This window comes from Quercus robur, chromosome 3 (genome assembly GCF_932294415.1).
Source record: "Quercus robur chromosome 3, dhQueRobu3.1, whole genome shotgun sequence".
In the NCBI taxonomy this organism is placed as follows: domain Eukaryota; kingdom Viridiplantae; phylum Streptophyta; class Magnoliopsida; order Fagales; family Fagaceae; genus Quercus; species Quercus robur.
Window position 1 is genome coordinate 34,652,725 of NC_065536.1, and position 11,856 is coordinate 34,664,580.

General features: G+C 34.3%; 1 protein-coding gene across 2 annotated transcripts; it reads left to right on the forward strand.

Annotated features, from left to right (window-relative positions):
* Positions 1-290: 290 nt before the first annotated feature.
* Positions 291-10,353, forward strand: LOC126717891 (tRNA nucleotidyltransferase cca2-like). Of its 2 annotated transcripts, XM_050419845.1 has the most exons (15): positions 291-659; positions 742-872; positions 1,048-1,165; positions 2,481-2,536; positions 2,725-2,774; positions 2,874-2,972; positions 3,723-3,832; positions 3,968-4,095; positions 6,322-6,388; positions 6,545-6,628; positions 7,339-7,401; positions 7,550-7,694; positions 8,848-9,015; positions 9,595-9,692; positions 9,814-10,353. In XM_050419845.1, exons 1-15 carry the CDS (start codon positions 327-329, stop codon positions 9,916-9,918), a joined length of 1,755 nt encoding a protein of 584 aa, XP_050275802.1. In that variant the 5' UTR covers positions 291-326; the 3' UTR covers positions 9,919-10,353. The 2 variants fall into 2 exon arrangements, with proteins under 2 accessions (XP_050275802.1, XP_050275804.1); XM_050419847.1 differs by lacking the exon at positions 6,545-6,628.
* Positions 10,354-11,856: the final 1,503 nt, after the last annotated feature.

Here is an 11,856-nt window from a genome sequence, read left to right on the forward strand (position 1 = left end):
AATAAAAAATATTGAGTAAGGTTATAGTATAAAATTATAATTAATTTTGTAAAAAGATATTAAGTAAGGTTATAATCTAAGATTATAATTAATTTTGTAACTAACCTTTATGCAAAAGACAAAAGAGAGAGAATCAAGTTATAAACAAGGGGATTTGTAGAATTTGAATGCTGATAAACTTTATTACAACAAAATAAGACAATGGGTCTAGATATATTTATCTTTTAAAAAAATTTCTAAATAAATTATATACTTTAGGACCATAGCGGTGTGTGTTTTTTTTTTTTTTAAATGAAATTGAAAAAAAAAAAGAAAAGAAAAAAAAGATGAGAATTGTTTTACGAGTCGAGCACCCGTTTCTTCACCCTTTCCGTAGCATCACCAAATCCTTGTTCTTCTTCAACACTCCAAAGTGTTCCGCTAAAACCCTACCCATTGTATCATCAAAAAAAACGCAAGGGTTTTTGCGTTGCATAGCTATGGCGAGCACTACTACTACTACTACTACTACTACTACTGCACCAGTGGTTCATCAAGTGAAGGAGAGAATTGAACTGACCGAGATCGAGCGAAAAATCTTCGACAGACTTCTCGCCACTAATCGCCACTTCGGCCTCACCAATCAGCTCCGGGTCGCCGGCGGCTGGGTCCGCGACAAGGTACTAACTTCTTCGTTGTTTTGATTTTCAAAAGAGGTGAATAATTTTATTACTATTTTATTTTTGTTTGAAAATTGGGCAGCTATTGGGTAAAGATTGCTACGACATTGATATAGCACTGGACAATATGTTGGGAAGTGAATTTGTTGACAAAGTGAGGGACTACTTGTTGTCTACTGGAGAACAAGTCCAAGGTGTTGCCGTTATTCCATGGTACGCTTTTTTTTCTTTGCTAATGTAGATCCCCACTACCTGATACATGGTTCTGATATGTACTTTGCTATTGCACACAATTTTATATCATGTCCTTTTGTATTTTTTTTTTTTTTTTTTAATCTTGTGCTATCAAATGATTGTGGCCTTTATGCCAATAACTTTGATTTTCCAGCAATCCTGAACAGTCCAAGCATTTAGAAACAGCAAGGATGCGACTCTTTGATATGTGGATTGATTTTGTAAACTTGCGTTCTGAAGAGTACAGTGATAATAGCCGCATTCCTACAAAGGTATATATATATATATATATATATATTATTATTATCTCACCAATTAGTATGCTATGGTTTGGTATCATGTGCATTCACATTTGTGCCTAAAGGTTTTTAAGTTTGTGGATTATTGGACATTGAATAATTACTGATGAACTTAATCTGAAAAGGTTTCCATGACTTATCATAATGCTTTTCTATGTGTTGGGTACTTCCTAGATAGTGCTAGAGAAGTTTTTTGATAAAGAATAAAAGGTTTTAATGGATTAACGAGAAGGTTGATTGGGGTGTGTAATTAAGTTCGTTGAGAGAAGAAAATAGGGTTTTACCGTAGTACAAGAATAAAAACAGAATGTTAGCTTCTAAAGTTTGACATGGCAATACATTCACGAAAGCTCGAAGTCTAACTGAATGTTATTATTCGCTTTTTTGATACTTTCTAGTTTTAGTTCTTATTTCTTGGGCTACTTTGATCTCAGTATGTGTCCGTACATATTTTAGATTCAGTCAAATTTCACAACAGAAGCTACACCATATAGATAAATTATTTTACGCTTTGCTTGAGGGATGACTTGTGGCTGATTTTTCATTATGGAAAGGGAGAGGGCTTAATGATTTGTACGTAAAATACTGCTTGTGTAAGGTGTTGCTTCAAACCAAAGTATTTTCAATGAACATTGCACTATGTGTTTTGCTTAAAGATATTTTTCAGTGTGCTTTGTTGGGGCAGCGTTCTTGTAGGCTATGTCAAATGACACTCTGGCAAGTGATGTCTTTCTGAGAGAGAAAGACCTCTAATGTTCATAAAGTCTTTCTCTTCTTTACCCCTGTTGGGAATTTTTAGCCTTCAAAAGCTCCTTTTTTTTTTTTTTTTTTTTTTTCTGACTTGGCAACAGTATATACATCTTACCACTAGGAAATAAATACACTGGTAATGAAAAAACTCACTTGAAAGAGCAGTTCTAATTCTTGCTTGTGGGAGTTTATTATTTGGGGGAAATGGGCTAATGAGCTCTGCTGATTTCTTTATGACATGATGCGTGGAATGGGTTCTTGTGTAAAATACATATGCTCTGCTAGTTTTTCATGAGTAATATCTTTCTTCTGTTTTCGTGTTTGCACGTGCATGTTCATGTGCACATGCATATTTATGGAGCCTTTTCTGCTGAACTGATTGAAAGAATTGTTGATTATATATAAAAGAACATAAGGAGATCTCTCTTATGATTTGTATTTCCCATCAACATGTAAGTAAACTCAAAGCAAACACTTTCTGTTGCTCTGGGGCATCCAATCTTTTCTTTCTTTAATAAAAGTTAGTTATGGCTTACAGCAAAAATTTGGCACAGCAGAAGAGGATGCATACAGAAGGGATTTAACCATTAACAGGTATTTTTCCTGGCTGTGTCTGTTTTGCATTAAAAGGCATGTTGTCATGATGGGCTAATTATGTTGCTTTGGGATGACCTGTTTTTCTGTCTCTCTCTGCGCACAATTTGTAAGATGAATAGATGATTTAGTATCATTGGTTTTGATTTTTTTTTCCTCTTAAAGAGCAATATTGCTTCATTCCACAGCTTGTTCTACAATATTAACACTGATTCAGTTGAAGATTTTACTCAAAGAGGTTAGTATAGTTTTCATTTGCTTTACCTTTCTTTTCTTGAACTCTGCCCAATTTGTTAACTGTAACTCTGGATTTCTGGGCTTTGTTTTGTCATTGCAGGCATTGCAGATCTAAAATCTGGAAAGATAGTGACCCCTTTACCTGCGAAGGCTACTTTTTTGGATGATCCATTGCGAGTACTTCGAGCTATCCGTTTTGGTATGTGTCATTTTGTCTTCTGTTATTGTCTTTTTCCATTTATTGGGGGAAAAATTTTCTTATTTGCCTTTTATTTTATTTTATTTTTCATTTTAAAATTTTTCTGTGAAGTTCATTTAGCTATACAAAAAAACAAATCATGTTCTTATCTCAAACTAACAAAGATCAATATCAACATTTCTGCACAATCCAATTCCTAAACCATTCACTCTCTCTACTGGAACAGTTTTTCTGATTAATTATGGGAATATATCTTTCCTTCTAGGCTTGGCCTCCAATTTTTTTTAATATATCTCTCCTCACAGGAATGATCTATATGTCCTTTTGTTTTCCTTCTACCTTGTAGCACATTCATCTTGAACCAATCATGTTTTGGTTGAGAGCCTCGTAGGCCTTTTTTATTTCCTTCTCATTTCTGTACCAGCTATGCATATAAATATGTGCTCTAACAATGATTTGAAGAGTATAAGCTTTTTAAGAAATTTTATAATTGGCATGTATGTGGGGGGTAATGGCTCAATAGAAAGTTGACTTAAGTGCTTGCAAAGAAAAACAAGAAAATGCCTCACTTGCATTTACTCTAGCTCTTTGGTTGCCCAGTCTTAGTGAACAGTCTAAACTTGATGATGCACCATGTCAATTATCTAGGAGTAGGTTTGCTGCCCTGACTTCCGATGTTTTTTGGTTTGTTTAAACTTCTATCCCACACTTGCTTTCTGCAACACTATTATCTCATTTTTGGTCATTTAGGTGCAAGATTTGGGTTCCTATTAGATGAGGAGCTAAAGAAAGCTGCTTCCTGTGATGAAGTGAAAGATGCTCTAGCAGCTAAAATTAGCAGAGAGCGCATCGGGGTTGAAGTATGTGTGTTATCTTGATGCTTAAGTTGCTTTGAACATTAATTGATCTCTGTGAATACAACTATAGCTTTTTTTTAATGATGAATGACTTGAATGATATTATTTATCACTTTCAACTGTTGCCCCTTCATGCAGATTGATCTCATGATCTCTGGGAATCAACCAGTTAAAGCAATGACATATATTTGTGATTTGACGTTATTTTCAATTGTCTTCAGTCTTCCTCCCAATTTTGAGCCTGCCAAGACAGAAAACTGTGATAGGTATTTGTTAATTTTATAGCACCATATTTTCTGGTGTATTTTTTTGTATCTTACTTAGCAAAAATTACATCTGGGATGAAGTAAAAAATATCAGACTTGTTACTATAATAGAAAGCTAATTTTTGCTATAAATTTTCACTTAGTTCTATATGCTTGGGACAATAATAATGATGAAAAAATATTTTTGAAAATCCGTCAAGAACAGCTGTGAACTTTTTAGGTACAAGGATGTGATGTTACTAATGTATAAATGATGGTTGCTATAGCTAGCAAGATTTGGTCACTGCCAATGAGCTAGAGCTCAAATGGCATTTACTCTTTATATAATAATGGGATGGATGGTGAGGTAGGGTTTAAGATCCCATTGGATCTTGTGTAACTTACCAATGAAAGGGGGTTGCTAGGTTTTGCATTATTTTGAATTTTCTTGGGTAATGCTGAATTCAGTGAAGGATCTTTTAGCATGTTGGAGAGGTAACACTAAGAAACATCAAAGTTCTTGTGTGGAATACTAGTCCATTATGTTGATGTGCATTGGAAGGGACTGAATTTCTAGGATGTTTGAAGGCATTGAGTACTCATTAGAGACTTACATTCTTAAGATCCTTGTTTGAATGGTTAATGGGTATTGGGGATCTTGCTTGTAATTCTTTTAGTATATATTTAAATCTTTGTAACTTGAGATGGTAGTTTTTTGGTGGTGCACTTGTATACTCCCTTGTAATAGGGCTTCACCATTCTTTCTTGATTGGTAAGTTTCACACACACTTGGTTGGTCTTGAATCCACGGCCTTATTCTCTATCTTGTTCTTATGAGAAGAGGAGGTGCCTTTTGTGTTAGGGTTTCACCTTCTTTCTTCTTTTAATAAAAGTGTTTTTTTTTTTTAATTGTTATGTTACACATGTGCCCAGTGGATTTTGAACCCATGACCTCAACTAGCTGAGCTATAGCTCATTGGCAATGGATCCTTTCTTTTTACGACCTAGCCATCCCTAAGTCCTTTAAACATCAAATTCCATCCAAGAATCCTTCAAGCACTTGTCAAGAAACCCAATAAAGTGCTGAATTTGTTAAAGATCCTGAATCAAATTGGTCTTCTGAAGCTATCATGAATCATCCTTCCTCCTTACCTACCTGATGTAGGTTGTAGCATGGTGAGTTCCAATATGTTCCGAAATGTTTCCTTATTCCAATGCTTTGGAACAAGAGGTTTGATTTGTAGGAAAGCTTTGGAAGTAGCAACCCTTGTCAAATCCTATGTTCAAGGTTAGAAAGAACCTTTCAATGATTACTAAAAAAAATATCATGATATATTTTCCAAGTAAAAGTTCTCCAAGTTTTATAATGTTATGGGGTACACACTCTGTAGTTTTTCCATGCAATTTAATCTTCTGGATAAAATGATTACTGTCAGTTTTATAAAAGCACACCTAGTTGCTAGAGAAGTGCCAGGTGCAGTGAGGAACAGTTGGGGGAAATTTTAGTGTACAAGCAAACTGAAATATTCTTAGCTGCACCTTAGATGTCGAGGATCATGCTGATTCCAGTGCTCAATGTGCAAAGTTAGGAAGACCATTCCAATAATATAATTATTTCTTTTCTTTTTTTGATAGGTAATAATATTATTATTTCACGTTTCACTTCTTTACAATTGACTGGCTTGAGAAGGAAATTAATGAATTATAGATTATTCAAGAAATCTTGATACCTTGTGCATAAAATATTTTGGTCCTTGTTCTTCTTTGGTTCAGCCTTGTCTCTTTCTCTTGATCTTGCAGCAATAATAGCTACACTATATATTATTAACATATTAAGTATCATCCTTCTTTTGCTCTGGACAATGTCCCAACCATTATTCTCCCCAAGGTATTCTATATCTTGGTTGTTTGACAAATTTGGAGAATTGTTTGACGATTTTCTCTCAAGCATATTTTAGAATTACTTGTAATAAACATGCAACTGCCCTGCTCCAGCTTGGACCTGCACCTAGGCTGTTGGAGTCCCCAGTACCTTATAGTGTGCCTTTTAACTTCAAATAGTTATGTCTATTTTTATTACATCCAAAATTCATCAATTATGTCTACCAAGGTTTCACCAAAATTTTATTTTAAGAATCACATATATTCAGACACAGAATCCTTGCACATAAATCAACCTTTTGCATTTTGTGTTTTTATTTTATTTTATTTTTTCCACTTTTGTGTGTTTGTCTTTGTCATTCTCAGGCTTTGCATCACTTACTTAGATGCCACACGGAATCTCATTCAATTGATTGGAGACTCTACTTTCAATGTAAGTGGCTAGTTTCTGAGCATTATATATCTACCCAATTTACTCACGTTGCTCTCATTTTGTTAGTGGTGATGTATATTTGTTCAAGTTCATCCTCTACTCTTATATGCGTATATTCTTATGTTATGCTTGGAATGTGTAACATGTGAATATTAGGATGAACAACGAAGGCTGTCTTTGTACGCTGCCTTGTTTCTCCCACTTAGGGAGACCATATATAAAGATAACAAGGCCAAAAAGGTACCATCCTTATCCTCTTGTTATCCATTGTGTTTGTTGCTTCCTTTTCACTAGTTGAATGGGACGTTGTACTAGCGTTGGCCCTCATGCATTAGTTCCCTTGTAGCAAAGTGCACTGTTTAGCTAGTATTAGCAACTATGTTGTTTTGACAACACAGATTCGTCTGACCCTTCTTTCTTTTGGTGTTATCTTATCCCCCCGGTCTTCCCTTCCAAAAAAAAAAAAACCTTTTCTTTGTCCCAGGACTAGGCTATTAGGGAGAACAATATTGAATATATTTTAAAGAAGTGTAAGAAAAATTGTTGCTGCCTAAACAGAGATTTTTCCTTCTATTGGGTGAAGTAGCCAAGGTGAAATGATTCTCATTGTCTCCCTTACAGGGAGCCGAAATTTTAATCCATAGAGTGGTCATTTATTGTGCTACCAATGCAGCGGTTTTCACTCTGCTTGAAACTTCGTGTAAATGATTTGGTGGGTTCCATCTATTGTTGTGTCTCTTGATTGGTTTTCTCGTGTTTAGGGAGAATGTTACTAAAGAAAGGAGTAAGAATTTGTTTCTTTGAAACTTTTATTTTTTAATAAGCATTTCATTTCAAGGGCCAAAGTATAATGTTTTTGAATTTTAGATTAGTCATTGATTATGCTTTCAAATGGTTGTTATTAATTGTTTTACTTGATATCTATGCTTATTTCTGAATGTAATCTACAGATACCTGTTGTCAACTACATTTTCCGGGAGTCTCTTAAGAGAAAAGCCAGTGATGCTGAGACGGTGAGCTTAAATCTACTCTCTTTTAAGTTTATAGCATTCAATATGTTAGTTAAAAATACCAAGTTCTAATGTAAATTGTTTCAAATTCAATGTTTCTCTAATCTGCAGATATATATTAGTTTGGTCTCAATTATTTTCTTCATTATAGGTTGTAAATCTACATAGTGCATTGGAAAAATTCTTATCTTTGATTCCTTTCCTTGAGTCTGATGGGGACATCGAACTCATTGAAGTTGACTGGGGAAAAGGATTGGATGATGTCCCTCTTAATTCAAAACTTCGGGTACTGACAGGTATGGTTTTTATTTACTGCATTGCATATTCTTTTTCATTATCTGCAGAATGAAGATTCAATTTTTAATTATTATGGGCAACAACTGTTTTTAATTAGATCCTTTTGAAGTTCCCTTTTGTTCAGTGTATCCATCATCACTCTTTAAATAGTTTAAGTAACTAAAGACAACTTGCATTCTTCTTTATCTTATAGCCTTTTCATATGCACTATGTATGTGCTCAAACTCTAGGGAAAAATAAATAAATAAATAAATGAGAAGGAAACCCAGCTGAATACATTTTGTGTGTCCTAGGGAATATAATTTAAAATATCACCTCTTGAATAATTGAACTTTGATTTACTTGTCTTTCCTTTGCAGTCTTGCTTCTCTTCTCTTCTTTTTATGTTTTGATTAGTTTGGATTTTGGAAATGGATAGTTTGAAAATGATGATAGTGGTAATAGGATAGGAGAACAATTTGAGAGAGGCCCATAAGATAATTGAGGGAGGAAATAATTGTAATAAAAAAAAAAGTCGTACTTAGCGCACAAAGATCCCACTTTTGTGGGGTTTAGGAGAGATTATAGTAGGCTGCTTTACCCCTAATTTTTTTTGAAGAGGTTGATTCCTGTACTCGTATGCACTGCCTGTTGCTTTTGATGGAAGGCACTTGCCATCGCACCAAAGCCTGCCTCTTAGTAAAGAAGTTTAAAACAGCTACACTTCTATTGTGCTTTAAATGTGACCTAAAAATTAAGTATTTTTATAATTTATTGTTTCCTAATTTGATCCCATTATTTACTTATAAAAAAAAATAAAAAGATCCCATTATTTGGCGTTTTTTTTTTGGTCATTTAAGTGAGGGTATTTTTTAACATAAAAAAAGTGGGCACCAAAGAGCCCTACTCCAATTATGGTAGTATGGATGATCTCTGGCTAACAATCTTGACAAATGAGGTTTGTGACATCTCAATACTCTCAAACAAGTTTGCTTCTGTTAAGACGCTGAATCAATTTTAGATCCAGAAGTGGACCTTTATATTATTTATTTTGAAAGCAGTCCTTCAATGCTTTCTAATATTTTTTTGGTTACCTAATCATGCAATCTAACTTTGTTATTGTAATTTTTAAGTTGCATAGCTTTCTTATGGCTAAAGTTTCATTCCATACAGGGTTACTTCTACGAGAAATCAAAGATTTTTGGCGAGTGGCCTTGTTGTTGTCTACGTTGTTATATCCCCCTGATGTTAATTGCACTGAAAATTTTCCAAAGCAGTACTTTCAATTGGACAAGCAAAGAGATCTATTTAAGGCAGTTGAAAGTGCCATTACTAAACTAGGTATGGGCAATGTCTCTTTCACCATTCTGTCAAGTTCTCATTTAAAACTTATTGGGGGCTTTCAATGGATTTCTTTCTGAAGATGCTCTGGAATTCCATATTCATCAGTGGCAAGTTACTGCTGTGGTCTAATACCTTTGCCTAAGTAACATGCCATGACTGATTGTTTGCTTACTCTGAAAACCTTTGCTTTCAGAGCCATAGAAGTAACTCCTGTGCTCTTAAATATTCCAATGCTGCCTTCAATTTTTCATAACTGAATATCTGTATGATTAGTAGTGTTCTATCACTTGTGGATTATTCAATTTTCCAGTGGCTGATAACTGCCGTTTAATTCTCGGATTTTGTGGAGTCCATGCATATTTATGCATAGGAGTGGCCCAGTATTGAATTGTACTAAATGGCATCAAAATCCAGAAGGGGGAAGAATTATTATATACCTCTGAACCATTTAAATTTTCCTTTGGGAAACAAGGATTCCCCACCCAATCCTCAAGCTGGTCAAGCCTTGGGAAAAACTCTTTTCAAGTCCTTTTTGCCACTATTTATTTATTTACTTATATTTTGGAATGAATGCAGGTCTTGAGAAAGTGTGGGATGTAAAACCATTGGTCAATGGGAAGGATATCATGAGCGTCCTGCAACTTAAAGCTGGAGGACCACTTATTAGGGAATGGGTAAGCTGTTCTTTTTCTTTCTTTTTTGGGAGTGGGTGGGGTGGAGGTTGATGACGGAACTTACAAATACTGTGTTTCTGTCATACTGCTGGAAATACTAAATTCATTCATTAAATGGCAGCAACAAAAATTGCTTGCGTGGCAGCTTGCCCATCCTGACGGAACTATGGAGGAATCCATGGATTGGATGAGGCAAGCCCATTCTAAGCGTGTAAAGACACAGTAAGTACTGGTTCTTTGAGATGTTCTCAATGTGAATCTCATCAGGCCTGATCAGTGAGAGCACTAATGGCTTGCACTGAAAGAAGCTTGGCTGCTAGTTGCCAGAAATTGCTGAGACACGGTGTGCTTCCCTGATGGATTTTTTGTGAATTAAAGCTACTCCGGTTATTGAGTTACGGGTGCACCAGCACTACTGCCATGTTTGAGTTAGCAAAATGCACAAAATATGTACCCTTTTCTTCTTTTACCCCTTTTTGGAATTTTATTTTTTGGTAGGAAGATGCACTTATTTTCATCGGTTATTATTATCAGTGGTGAGGTTATGGCTCGGAAAAATATGATGTATTCACCATTCACAGTATATGCACTCTGTCATGCGGATGTGCTGATATTTAATACAAACATGCAAGTGCTCTAAAGAATCTATGATTTAAGCCTATCCAACTGAGGATCTCTTCCACCCCAAGAAAAGAAGCCTCCATGCTTATTGTTTATGTAGATGAAAAAAAAATCCTAATATTATGTGAATTTCTTCTTAGGCAGCGAGTTAGCATACGTCCTGGTGTGCTGCAATGTAGTTAAAAACACGCGCACCTAGACTCTTCACTAAAGCTGCATTTGGTAACACTACCAGCAGAATGCATAAATTGGGTCGATATTATGTTGAAACTTTTACTGGAAAGTAATCATGTTGAATGCATCTTTTGCCGACAATTTAAAAATATTATTGGATGGCTATTAATATTTTTTTCAAGATAATATTTTTTTCATACGCTGTCATACACAAAATTTTAAGGTAATTGCGTGTTTCTCTATGTGTGACCAATGTTTTATGAATTCTCTTATGAATAAAAAAATAATTCACTTACATGAAATTTCACATGCATTTAAAGTCATATCCATTACATCAAATCCAAACATAAAAAACGTAAAATATAGCACATAAAATATGAATTCTCTTATGAATGAAAAATAATTTGTGAATATTTGAGTCTTTTGGTTGAATATTGCAAAAAAATGAGTTTATTTGTAATATGGGAATTGTTGGAAGTTATTTGGAAAAATGAGGAAAAAAGCAAATTTTGGCAACATTGTTACCGAAATTGTAATAAAAGTATGAGAGAGGAGAGAGAAATGATGTGATGGTTGGAGTGAGAAAAAATTAGAATTTCGGTAATGAGGTTACCAAAATTCTTGCTACCCAAATGAAGTGCCCAAAGAAGAGACGTGCTCGAAAGGAAAAAATCAACTGTGGCAACCAAGTTGTTGAAATTGAAGGGGAGAATTAAGAAAAAAAACAATTAATAGGAATTTTGGCAACAAAGTTGCTGAAAATTGGAGAAAAAAAAATATATTATGGCAATCAAGTTGCCAAAAATGTAGGGGAGGAGACAAAAATTATTAGGAATTTTGGCATGCTGAAAATGGAGGGGGAAAAAAAAGAATTGTGGCAATGAAGTTGTCAAAAATTGGAGGAGTCACTCAACACTCTCTGATTCTTATTCTCCAAAGACTTTTAAGTACATAGAATATATTCTTTATTCATTCCCAATAAAACCTACTGATATCACACACATAGAATTTATGTCATGTATAGATTCTTTTTTATCTTTTTATTTCTCCTCCTCGTTATAAAAGGTAGCATCAATTTTTGCATCTCCTCACAAAAAGTGTTAACATTTTTTGTATTGTTTCACTCACTTCTGATTGTTCATTGCTTTATTACTCTTATACTTTGCTCCAGTGTGCACAACTAAGGATTGTAAGTTTTGGGTTAATGCGAGTTTTTGCTTTGCTTTATTAACTTACAGCTCTAGAAATTAATAAATTTATTATTATTGTATAAATATATGTTTTGTAAATATTAGAAGCTAATAAGTAAAATATTATGTATTGTTGTATTAGAGTTATTATTGTTTGTATGACGATTATGATTATGATT